Here is a 12804-nt window from a genome sequence, read left to right on the forward strand (position 1 = left end):
ATGCAGCACATGAGTCACTACCAATAGCACACCTGCAATTCTATGCTGTGGGGATCCCTTGCTGCCACAGCATACAGATGTACTGCTATACAAGGACATAGCAATTATGTATCTCTATTATTATACAGCCACGAGAGTTCTTCCAAGCTACACAGGAAGTGGATTGGACTGAGACAGACCAACCCAAATGGTGTTTACCTTTTGACCAATTTGTAGGGCAGTACAATATCTCAGAGAGGAGTTCAGGTCTCCTGCTCCCCTGGTGCATTCACTATAGCTGCCCAATTTCCCTGCTTTTTAAAGTTTGATACAAATATCTGTTGGCTGTAGGGACATTCTTAAACTGCAAGGTTTTTGCCTATTAGTGAATACATGTTAAATTTTTAAAGCCCTTGACAAATATTAGTATCATGCTCCTGGAGAGGATTGTTCAATTTGTAAAACCGTGTGGTGGGATTCATTTAAACACACAAACATTCCTGCAAGGACATTAAAAACAAGCAATACAGTCTAATACTGCAGAAGCAAAAAGAAAGATGAGGTGAGATGAGATGAAGAGTTAAGAAAAGATACCAGTTATTTTAGATGGGATAAAGGAAGACCAACAGAAAGGGCATGGTAGTAATCAAGTCTAGATAAGAGAATGAACAATAGTTTTAGCAGTATTTTCTATTAGAAAAGAACTTGTTTAGAAATGTTAATAAATCTATAGCAAGCAACTCCATTTTGAAAGAGCAGCAAAAGTGCCAAAATCACACCCAGATTAAAGGCATGTGAAGCAGAAGGGGGGGGAACACAATCAACAGTTAAAAGATGTCTAGTAGGGACCTATTAAAATTCAAAGCCCAATTTCCTTCCCCCTCATGATCCTTTCCACAACTATGTGGCAGCCTTTTTTTGAAGCTGTATACAAACATTCCCCTCACAATCACAGCCCTCTCACAAAGGACATGTGCCTGTGGTGCCCTCTGCTGATTGCAATATTCTGTACTGGCATGATAGAGAACGCTTCTGCATTCCTTGCCCACTGTGGGTTCCTAGGAGGGCTCCTGGGGACCCGTTTTTTGTTTTGCATACTTTAGGGAATCTCTACAGAGGTATGGGCTATCCTCTCCTGCAGTTTTCCACTACAAAGAGTCTGCACACAGAAATAAATAGACAGAGCTCTTGGCCTAATACCCCAAACCCAAACATGCATGGTCAGAGTAAGTTCAGCTGAGTTCAATGGAATTTTAATAGGTATGTTTAGGACTGCAGACTTGAGCAATGTCTGTGCCTGCACATCATGGTAAACTATAGCTAATGGCTTACCATGAATGTGGAGATTGCTCCTACCCCAGCTAGAGTAACAAGGCCAACATTCCCTGGCTTAGTGTTGTATCAAAAGTGGGGTTTGTGGTTTGTTTAATAATAATAATAAGCGGGATTGGACCAAGATGAAGGAGGTGTTAAAATTGGAGGGAGAAATATCAATAATTTAAGATACGCAGATGATATCATGCTACTAGCAGAAACCGTAATGATTTGAAACGAATGCTGATGAAAATTAAAGAGGAAAGCACAAAAGCAGAACTACAGCTGAATGTCAAAAAGACTAAAGTAATGACAACAGAAAATTTAAGTAGCTTTAAAGCTGACAATGAGGACATTGAACTTGTCAAGAATTACCTTGGCACAGTCATTAACCAAAATGGAGACAATAGTCAAGAAATCAGAAGAACGCTAGGGCTGGGGAGGACAGCTATGAGAGAACTAGAAAAGGTCCTCAAATGCAAAATGTATCACTGAACACTAAAGTCAGGATCATTCAGACCATGGTATTCCCCATCTCTATGTATGGATGTGAAAGTTGGACAGTGAAAAAAGCGGATAAGAGAAAAATCCACTCATTTGAAATGTGGTGTTGGAGGAGAGCTTTGCGGATACCATGGACCGCGAAAAAGACAAATAAGAACTATCACTAGAAGCTAGTGAGGAAATCATTTACGGCCCTACATTTTCAATCAATGCCATCGGCCATGATCAATGGGAGATACATAAAAATGCCAAACCATCTTCGTTTGTGTATTTGTAAATCAGGCGAAGTCGAAGACATTGTTCACTACCTGTTGAGATGTCCTCTTTATAACGCTCCGAGGCTCAAATACCTATGTCCTCTTTCCCATTCCTTGTTAAATAGACAGCCTTTGGAACAATCCTGCTAGCAGGGAGTGATATTTATCTGACCTTTCAGGTGGCAAATTTTGCTCTGGCTGCCGCGAAAATTAGAGCCAGACATCAAAAACAACTGACGGCGAGCCAGGAGCAATCTTGTATTTAGGCTTTTTATCATTTTTAACCCAATTGTAGATTGTGAACTCTTTTTAATTCTGATATGTGTGTTTGTATATACATTAGTATTTGTATCTGTATTAGTATTTGCATTAGATTGCGATGGCCGATGGCTACAAGCAATAAAGAATTATTCATTCAGAAGCTAAAATGATGAAACTGAGGTTATCATACTTTGGACACATCATGAGAAGACATGATTCACTAGAAAGGACAATAATGCTGGGAAAAACAGAAGGAAGTAGAAACAGAGGAAGGCCAATCAAGAGATGGATTGATTCCATAAAGGAAGCCACAGACCTGAACTTACAAGATCTGGTGGTTCATGACAGATGCTCTTGGAGGTCACTGATTCATAGGGCTGCCATAAGTCATAATCGACTTGAAGGCACATAATAACAACAACAATAATAATAAACCATTGGGAAGCCAAGAATAAACCTTGGCTTCACATTATAGTTTATTTAGAGCTCTCTTGATTATTAGGGCATGATTATTAGGGCACATAAGCATTCATCACTCAGTTCAAAAGTGGGGCAGGTACATTGTGGATTGCACCACAAGTAAGGCAGAGGCATTTCAAGGTACAGTGGCACAATGTGTCAAGGCATTAGTATCTCACACTAATGAAGAAATTAATAGTCACTTCTTTCCCTATCATGCTTACCTTGATCATTGTTGCTCTGGGAGCTCAGAATAGAAGGGCTTGATCCCATCTCTAGAATTTGACATATTTCCTCCAGGGAGCCATGTGTACTAGATGATGACAACAGGCCTTGCTGATGTTGGCTGGGACTTTCTTCTCTGAGCAGTTGAGACTGGTGTGGTTCATGCCTTGGGGAATCTGCAGTACAATTTCTAACAAATGATTCCAACTGAACCTGAGGAAATGACAATATGCCCTCAGTACTGTCCAACATTTGGGATCAATGACATCTGGAAATGGGCTGGAGATGTCAAAAGCCAGGGGCAGGCCTATGTGGCTCAGTGTTTCCTTTATGCATATTCCAGCTCCTAGTAACTTTAACATACTAGCATAGGAGCATGCTGACTAATGTTTACACTGACCTGGGCCTATTGTTGCAATCATGCTACTACACAGATCCACATATGCAAGCGCACCTAACATGCAAACCAATAGTGCCTAGGACTTACTTGAATTCTAAGCAGACTTTTCCCTTTTAATACAAGGGCATACCAACATCTTATCTAGTCTTCTACTGAACAATAAATGTTACAAATGATGAGTTCCTGAATCGCCCAGGAAAAGGAGAAAAAGACAGATAAGACTAGGGCAGTATGACCAAACCTTTTGACAAATGTGCCAGAAGCCCAAACCCAAACTATGAAACGGTACCACTCTGAAGGATTGCTTCATCCCACGTGCATTTGCCCACTCACTGTTCAACATCTGAGGCCCTGCTCTTTATTTCCCCCCCCCCCGAGCTTGGAAAAGTTACTTTTTTGAACTACAGCTCCCATCAGCCTAATCCAGTGGCCATGTTGCCTAGGGCTGATGGGAGTTGTAGTTCAAAAAAGTAACTTTTCCAAGCTCTGCCCCCCCCTTTGGAGGCATAGTTGGTGGGGACATGGAAGCAGGCCTTTTCAGATGTGGCATTTGGATTGTGGAAGTCCCTCCCCAGAGAGGCTTGATTGGCTCCTTTTTTTACAATGTTTGGACTCATTGTTAAGGCATTTTATTTCACCAGGCATTTCAGTTTATGCCGATCTTTTCTCCTGTTGTGTTGTTTCTGGTTTAGTGTGCTGACTCCTTGTTTCATTGGTCTTTTCAATTTTTTTAAATTGGAATTATTATTTCTTTTTTATTTTAAGTGTAAGCTGTCATGAGGGCCCTTGTAAGGGCCAAAAGGCAGGATACAAAACTTTTTTTTTATCATTAATTTTTATTCAAATTTTCAAAAACAAACAAAACAAATTAATAACTATTACAATAAAAACTATTGACTTCCGATTTGTCGTAGATTAGCTATAAGTCTATAATATATAACAAACCTGTCTCTTAATAAAATTATACAAACACCTTCCTCCAGTGGTTATCTTAATTGGTATCAAATCTCATTAACATCATTTTATTCTTTCCACAAAAAGTCAAAGAGAAGTTTCTAATCCTTGAGATATATATCCATCAATTTTTCTCCAAATAGACATGTCAATTAATCCATCTCTTCAGGTCTACTAAGTCCAGTAATTTCAATAGCTCTTCTCCCATTCTCCCATTATCAGTATTGATTCCATCTTCCATCTTTGCACACCCAATAATCTTGGTCTTGCTGCCATAGTCATATAATAAGAGTCTAATAGGGATTTCTTTCATCACAGATATTTTCTTGCCATCAATTCTGAATCTATTACTGAAATGTTGTTGTAAAGTTGTATCTCTGTTCCTCTTTTTTACAGAATGCACTAACACATCTCTTGAGAGTTTTTCCATTGTCACATATCTGGAATTTATTCTATAAACTTTCTCTATTTCAAGTTCCATCAAATCCTTCCAATCCAGGAATTTTTTCGAGTCGTTGATATCTTTATCTCTAATCTCTTCACCAATTCCTTCAGGGGCAGCGCTGAATTCCAAACAGTAATATTTGTCTTTAGGATCCATCACAACCATAAAATCCAAATCTTTTTCCAGGTCCATATTTGATAAATCTATTCCAATCTCCAGGGCTTGAACCTTCCCTTTGATCTTTCTTTCACCTTCTTTTTCTTGTCCAGTTATAGAATCCTGAATTTCTTTCAGCTCCTGTCTCATTTTGCCAAATCCAATTTTCATCTCTTGTCTGTTCTGTCCCAGCTCTTGTTTCGTTAGCTTAATCTCATTCATTATTTTCTGAAACATATTTAGAGAGAGAACCCCTTCCTGAACATCCAGGGTCTCAGTCACCTTCTTGATTGTCATTCTTAAAACCAAAAGAACAAAACCCCTTCAATTCCAATATAGTCACTATTCTCAAGCAAAGAACAGTTTATTTCTTTTTCCAGTCACAAATGAGTTAATCTTCCAAGCCAGATGACATCACCCTCTAGACAGCACGAACTGCCTTATCTCTTATATGTCCAAAACAAATTTAGTTCACAGCGTCCAAATGATTAGTGGCATAAGGAATAAGCAGATTCGCCAAAAAAAAAAAGTAGACCAGAAAAAATAGTCCCAGACATATAATACTCAAATATCAGATAAATCAAATTTTCTCTTCAAATCAGATGCCTCTCATCCGTTTATATCTTTAAAATGCTCAATTCCATGCCAGCTTTTTGCAATAAAAAACAAACATAGGCTATTTCGATTTTCTTCCTCCTTAATTCCGTATGTAAAAGAGAAAGTTATAACTCACCAGGGCTTCTTTGTTGCTGACTCTTTGACAAATCTCTTTTGCAGTAACGATAACAAAATGATGATAATAGACAGGAGGATGCTTGCCTGTTAATTTCCGTCTCGCTTAATCAGTTAGAGCCTGTTTGTAATCCCTGGCTCCGTCCGACGCTGTTGGCTACCATCCTTCATAGGCGATTCCAATGAATTCCAGTCCAACAAACACCACGGAACTTCTGTGGGTAATCTCTAAGTTTCTCCCTTGCCTGGGAGAAAAATTTCCCAGTCAAAAAAACACTTCTGACTGGTTTTAAAACTGAAAAAGCTTCCTCTGAGACGAGAGCTCATCTAGAGGCAAGCACAGGCGGAGCGATCCTCCTGGGAAGTCCAGGATACAAAACTTAAAAATTAAAACATGTGCACACATGAAGCCCTCTGTTCTTTGGGGTGGTTTGCCTCTAGTCAGCTGAGCCAGGGGTCAAACAGCTCTACATATATGGCTGTATATATAGCTGTTTTTATACGTTTAATTGTTGTATATTTTAGTTGTATTATGTGCTTCGGAGAGAGTTTTATCCATCAGGCGGGGAGACTTGAGGGGGCCCCAATTGCCGTAGTGACGGGCAAAGGAAGGTATGGCGCTGTGAGAAGGACGTGCCAGGTAAGGGGAACGCGGTCCAGACATGTTGTGGCTGTGCCTTGTTCCGGTCCTTCCCACACCCGCAAGGTCGTTGGTAGTCCTATCAGCCAACTCTCAGATCTCCAGTTGCTGTTATTAAATGCCAGATCGGTATATAATAAAACCTCCCTCGTCCACGATTTGATAGTGGATGAGGCAGCCGATCTGGCATGTATAACCGAGACCTGGGTGGGTGAGCAGGGAGGAGTTGGTCTCTCTCAGCTCTGCCCACCGGGGTACTTGGTTCAGCATCATGGTAGATCTGAGGGTCGGGGAGGTGGGGTTGCTGTCGTCTATAAGAGTTCCGTCTCACTCACCAAGCACCATGTTCATTCAGTTACTGGCCTGGAGTGTTTGCACCTTGTGTTGGGCCAGAGGGACAGGCTGGGAATCCTTTTGGTGTACCGCCCACCTTGCTGCCCAATGGCTTCCCTAACTGAGCTGGCGGAAGTGGTCTCGGATATATTGTTGAGGTCCCCCAGACTAATAGTACTGGGGGATTTCAACATTCATGCCGAGACCACTTTGTCTGGCGCGGCTCAGGACTTCATGGCTTCCATGACAGCCATGGGGCTGTCTCAATATGTTAGTGGTCCAACACATGTATCGGGGCACACTCTAGACCTTGTTTTTGCTACTGAGCATGGGGAAAGTGATCTGGATGTGGGGAATTTTACAACACTCCCTTTGTCATGGACAGACCACTGCTTGCTGAAGTTTAGACTTTCAGTAACCTCTTCCCTCTGCAAGGGTGGGGGACTTATTAAAATGGTCCGCCCCCGGAGACTAATGGATCCTGAAGGTTTTCAAAGGGCTCTGGGGGATTTTCCGGCTGATAGGACTGGCGCTCCTGCTGAAGCCCTGGTCGCTCTGTGGAATACGGAGATGACCCGGGCTGTAAACACGATCGCTCCTGCACGCCCTCTCCTGTGTAGAGCTCATACAGCTCCATGGTATACTCCAGAGCTGAGAGCGATGAAGCAAGATAGGAGGAGGCTTGAGTGGAAATGGAGACGAACTCCCGATGGATACAATTATGCGCTGGTTAGTGCTTCGACTAAGCTCTATGTAGGAGCAGTGAAGGCAGCTAAAAAACATCATTTTGCTGCCACTATTAAATCATCTCTTTGCCGCCCAGCGGAGCTCTTTCGAGTTGTCCGGGGGCTTCTCCATTCAAACCCTCCAGACACGGTGGAATCATCGGAGGCCCGCTGTAATCAGTTTGCCGATCACTTCCAGAATAAGATCTCATGTATCCGCCAGGACCTAGATTCTCAAGTTATAGCAGTAGATCCTAGTGAGATGTCCGGAGCACAGTCTTGTCCTGTTTTGTTGGATGAGCTTCAGTTGGTTCAACTCGAGGACGTGGACAAGGTGCTTGGACAGGTACGTGCAACCACTTCGGTACTGGATCCTTGCCCCTCCTGGCTGATAAAAACTAGTAGGAATGGAACAGGTAGCTGGGCCAAGGAAGTGATAAATGCCTCTTTACGAGAGGGAGTGGTCCCGGGCTGTCTGAAAGAGGCAGTGGTGAGACCACTCCTGAAAAAGCTTTCCTTGGACCCAGACAATTTTAACAGCTACAGGCCAGTGGCGAATGTTCCATTCCTGGGCAAGGTCTTGGAACGGGTGGTTGCTGGCCAGCTCCAGGCGCTATTGGATGAAACCGATTATCTAGATCCATTTCAATCGGGTTTTAGGCCCGGTTTTGGCACTGAGACAGCCTTGGTCGCCCTGTACGATGACCTATGTCGGGAAAGAGACAGAGGGAGTGTAACTCTGTTGATTCTCCTTGATCTCTCAGCGGCTTTTGATACCATCGACCATGGTATCCTTCTGGAGAGGCTCGCGGAGTTGGGAGTTGGAGGTACTGCTTGGCAGTGGTTCCGCTCCTACTTGGCGGGTCGTCTCCAGAAGGTAGTGCTTGGGGAACATTGCTCGACACCGCGGGCTCTCCAATATGGGGTCCCGCAGGGGTCAGTTTTGTCCCCCCTGCTTTTTAATATCTACATGAAGCCGTTGGGAGAGGTCATCAGGAGTTTTGGAGTGCGTTGTCATCAGTATGCTGATGACACGCAGCTCTACTTCTCCTTTTCATCTTCTTCAGGTGAGGCTGTCGATTTGCTGAACCGTTGCCTGGCCTCGACAATGGACTGGATGAGAGTTAACAAACTGAAGCTCAATCCAGACAAGACTGAGATGCTGTTGGTGGACGGGTTCTCTGATCAGATGGTGGATATATACCCTGTCCTGGACGGGGTTACACTCCCCCTAAAGGACCAGGTTCGTAGTCTGGGAGTCTTTTTAGACTCTTCCCTCTCACTTGAGGCTCAAGTAGCCTCGGTGGTTAGGAATGCGTTTTACCAACTTCGGTTGGTAGCCCAGCTACGTCCCTATTTGAGTAAAGAGGACCTTACATCAGTGGTACATGCTCTGGTAACCTCACGTTTGGACTACTGTAATGCGCTTTACGTAGGGCTACCTTTGAAGATAGTTCGGAAGCTACAACTAGTGCAAAATGCGGCGGCCAGATTGCTGACAAGGACCAAGCGGTCCGAGCATATAACACCTGTTCTGGCCAGCTTGCACTGGTTGCCAATATGTTTCCGGGCTAGATTCAAAGTGTTGGTATTAACCTATAAAGCCTTATACGGTGCGGGACCACGATACCTTGCGGAACGCCTCTTCCGATATGAACCGGCCCGTGCACTACGTTCTGCTACGAAGGCCCTCCTCCGGGTTCCAACTCACAGGGAGGCCCGGAGGGTGATGACAAGATCTAGGGCCTTCTCAGTGGTGGCCCCCGAACTATGGAACAGTCTCCCTGAGGAAGTACGCCTGGCGCCGACTCTGCTCTCCTTCCGGCGCCAGGTCAAAACCTTCCTATTCTCTGAAGCATTTTAAGTTATACTGATTTAATTTTAAAAATGTTTACTGTGTTGGATTGTTGCTTGTATTTTAGTATTGTTTTGTTATTTATTGTATTTTTATGTTGTTTTATGTTCACCGCCCAGAGAGCTATTGCTAGTCGGGCGGTATATAAATTTAATAAATAAATAAATAAAATACAGGACAAAAGAGAGGCAGGCAGAAAGATAAGGTTGAGTCTATGCCACAATCAGGTCCACAAGCCCTCCTGCTCCTATCTAGGCATTCCACAAACTGTCATTACATGTAGGCTATCCATCCTTGAATTAAGGCCATCAGTCTATATCTACGTGAGACATTTGCAGACCAACAGATAGGATGGAAGTTTATCAATATGGAAACTCTACCCCTGCCCTCTGCACACACACAATGGGTTTAATATGGTTTGGGTGGGACTGACATTTCATAACTGCCTGACTTGGAAATTTACATCCATGAGGGAGACAAATGTAAGATAGACGCGGCACTGCTGATATCATATGAAGGGGTTATCTACATGTCACATGCAACATCAGATATTACAGAGGGCTTGTTTTGGAAAAGCAGTTTTGGAAGATAGAATATGCAGAGGAGAATCAGTGGGAAGCTCTTAGCCTTTTTCCTGCTTGTGGCTACTTTGTTCCAGATTGCAATCTCACATGTTTTTCTGGCCTATGGGGTCCAACATTATTTTATTAGTTTGTTTATAGCTCCACCTAAGTACACAGCACTTTACAAAGAATAAGAGGACAGGTCCCTACCCCAACTTACAATCTAAAAGCAGACGCAAGAGAAACAACAGAAGAAGGTGGGGAAAATGGAGGTAGGGTGAACCAGTGGAGAATATGCAGTTACTTCAGTTACATGTACTTTAGCTTAGTTAAAAGTAGGGTGTTGCATCTCTAGGAGGTTGTTCAAAACGCTTCACAGAAAAGGTGAGTTTTGATGAGGAGTTTGAAATAAGTAAGGCAGATAGTCACATGGAGCTGTTCATGCAAATAGTATGAGGCATAAGAGGGAAAGGGCAGAGTTGTTTCAGGGAGCACAAGACCTCTGGATGACTGGGGGTGTGGAGTTGGATGACTATAAAGCCATGAGAGTGGCTGTATACTATAGTCAGCATGGATTTTTCGTATTCCACAATGTTAAATTGAAAATACCCCCCATGCCATTCTGATGCTTCCCATAAGCTCATTTCAAAACAAAACCGTACAAAACTTAATAGTCCTGAACTCAGAAACGCTTGCTTAACAACCCTCTAAATTTTCATGGCAATACACAAAACAGTCAGAGAGAATTGAGAGTTCAAAGTGTAAAAAGAGAAAGAAAAAAACCAGACTGCTTTTGGACTTTTTTGTCAGAGTTCTCATAATTTGTTGAAATTAATTAAAAATCAGCCATATTCACAGAGTACCTGTAATCCTATTACTGACCTTGCCCCATACCCCATTAATTAAAAATCAGCCAGGCATTTTTTTAACTTTTAAACTGCAGAAGATGAAGGTCAAAGTTTAAAAAATGCCTGTGTGATTTTTAATTAATTTCAGAAATTTAGCATTGAACTCAATTATAAGGCTGGGCATGCTTAGTAAGAACCAACTGTCAGTGTTCTAAAAGCCAGACTCACAGCTACTGGGCTTGCCTAATTAGGGAGCCACACCCACACCAGACCTTCATTTCACTTTAGACACTTGTGGCTTCCCCCAAAGAATCCTGGGAAGTGTAGCTTGTGAAGGGTGCTGAGAGGAGACTCCTATTCCCTTGACAGAGTTCCAGTGGCCAGAGTGGTTTAACAGTCAGCCACTTTGACTGAAGCTCTGTGAGGGGAACAGGGTGTCTCCTAGTAACTCTCAGCACCCTTCACTAACTACACTTCCAGGATTCTTTGGGAGAAGCCATGCCTGTCTAAAGTGAAATAAAGGTCTGGTGTGGATGTGGCCAAGGACAACTTTGGTTTAAATTTGGGTGGGTGGTTACATGTGCCTGCGGTAGAAAAACAAGTTGGGGGAAATACTGAAAAAGAATGATACTGTTCACAATGTTTTCCTTTTGGAAAGGAAAGGGGCTTCCCCTTTGCCCAGTGCCCACCCATCCAATCTCCTCCCCTCCCCCCTCCTTCCCTCTCCTCCTCCCTCCTATCTCCTCTCTCTTGCCCCTCCCCTCCCCCTTCTTTCAACCCTCCCTTCCCCATCCCTCCCTTCCCTTCTCCTCCCCCCTTCCCCTCCCCCTCCCCCATGGCCAGTTTTACCTATCCTAAGCATGATTGCACAAAAGTAAATCCTACTGAACTCAATAAGCATGCAAATGATCAAACCTGCCCTCTCCTCCTCCTCCCACCCATCACGTCTCTTTCCCCCTTCCCTCCCCTTCCTTCACCCCTCCCCCCTCCCCTTCAATCCCCTCCTCCCCCCTCCGCTCCTTCTGCTCCCCACACACCCCTTCCCTCTACTCTCCCCTCCCCCCCTCCTCCCCCATGGTCAGCTTTACTTATCCTAGGCATGATTGCATTGGAGTAAATCCCACTGAACTCAATAAGCCTGCAAATGGTCAGACCTGCCTTTCCCCTCCTTCCCCTCTCCTCTCCCTTCCTCTTCCCTTCTTCCTCCCCTCCACTCTTCCTTCTTCCCCCGCCCCTGCCCACTCCAGGCCTCCCTCCCCATGGTCAGTTTTACCTATCCTAAGCATGATTGCACAGGAGTAAATCCCACTGAACTCAATAAACATGCAATGATCAAACCTGCTCTCCCCCTCTCCCTCCTGCCTGCTCCCCTCCTCCTGCTCCCCTCCCCATCCCGTGGTCAGTTTCAAAATTCTAGGTGTGCTCTATGTTTTTAATTGACCATGCCCACCTTTCCTTAAGTGGAGTAGTTTAAGCACAGCAGGCTGAAAACATGCGTCTTGGGCAGGCCACATTTGTTTTTTCCAACAGCTAGAGTCATTGCTTAACTAGCAACATATTGTAATCAGTTTGATTTTACATCAAACTGCAGTTTCAGATTCAACTGTTAATGCGCCCAAAATAGAAATAGAGTACAACCTCCAGTTTGAAACAGAAAAGGCTGTCTTCACCATCATGTGACATGGACCAATAAAAAGGCTTTGAAATTAATAAAAATAAATTTGACACAGATTTCTAGGATGAATAATGAGAGAAATATAATTTTCTATATTAGATTCTCTGTAGAAACAGTAGTAACACAGAAAAGAAGCAAAGTAAGAACACCAACAAATACACAAATGTAATTCTCCATCTTTGGAGATGGCAGGTGTTGCCACCACTCACAATATGCTCAGAGGCACATGTTACCAAATTCTTCCAAGCTACACAGGAAATAGATTGGACTGTGAAATTGTGTTTGCATTTTGACAAATTTGTAGGGCAGTCCAATATCTCAGACAGGAGGTCAGGTCTTCTGCTCCCCTGGTGCATTCACTATATCTGCCCAATTTCCCTGCTTTTTAAAGTTTGATAGAAATATCTGTTGGCTATACGTACATTCTTAAACCACAAGATTTTTTGCCTATTAGTGAATTTAATATCACGGGTTGATAT

At 43.3% G+C, this 12804-nt stretch overlaps 1 protein-coding gene across 10 annotated transcripts in view; it reads right to left on the reverse strand.

Annotated features, from left to right (window-relative positions):
* CCDC57 (coiled-coil domain containing 57) overlaps positions 1-12804 on the reverse strand; it is a 95054-nt gene that overhangs the window by 11766 nt on the left and 70484 nt on the right. For 8 of the 10 annotated variants that reach the window (XM_061615970.1, XM_061615971.1, XM_061615969.1 and 5 more), the window contains one exon: positions 2999-3212. The exons of 1 other annotated variant lie outside the window; for it this stretch is intronic. In XM_061615970.1, coding sequence (XP_061471954.1) covers positions 2999-3212 — 214 coding nt within the window. The remainder of the gene's footprint in view (positions 1-2998; positions 3213-12804) is intronic. One more of the 10 variants, XR_009761291.1, reaches the window with a different exon arrangement.

This window comes from Rhineura floridana, chromosome 3 (genome assembly GCF_030035675.1).
Source record: "Rhineura floridana isolate rRhiFlo1 chromosome 3, rRhiFlo1.hap2, whole genome shotgun sequence".
Lineage (NCBI taxonomy): Eukaryota > Metazoa > Chordata > Lepidosauria > Squamata > Rhineuridae > Rhineura > Rhineura floridana.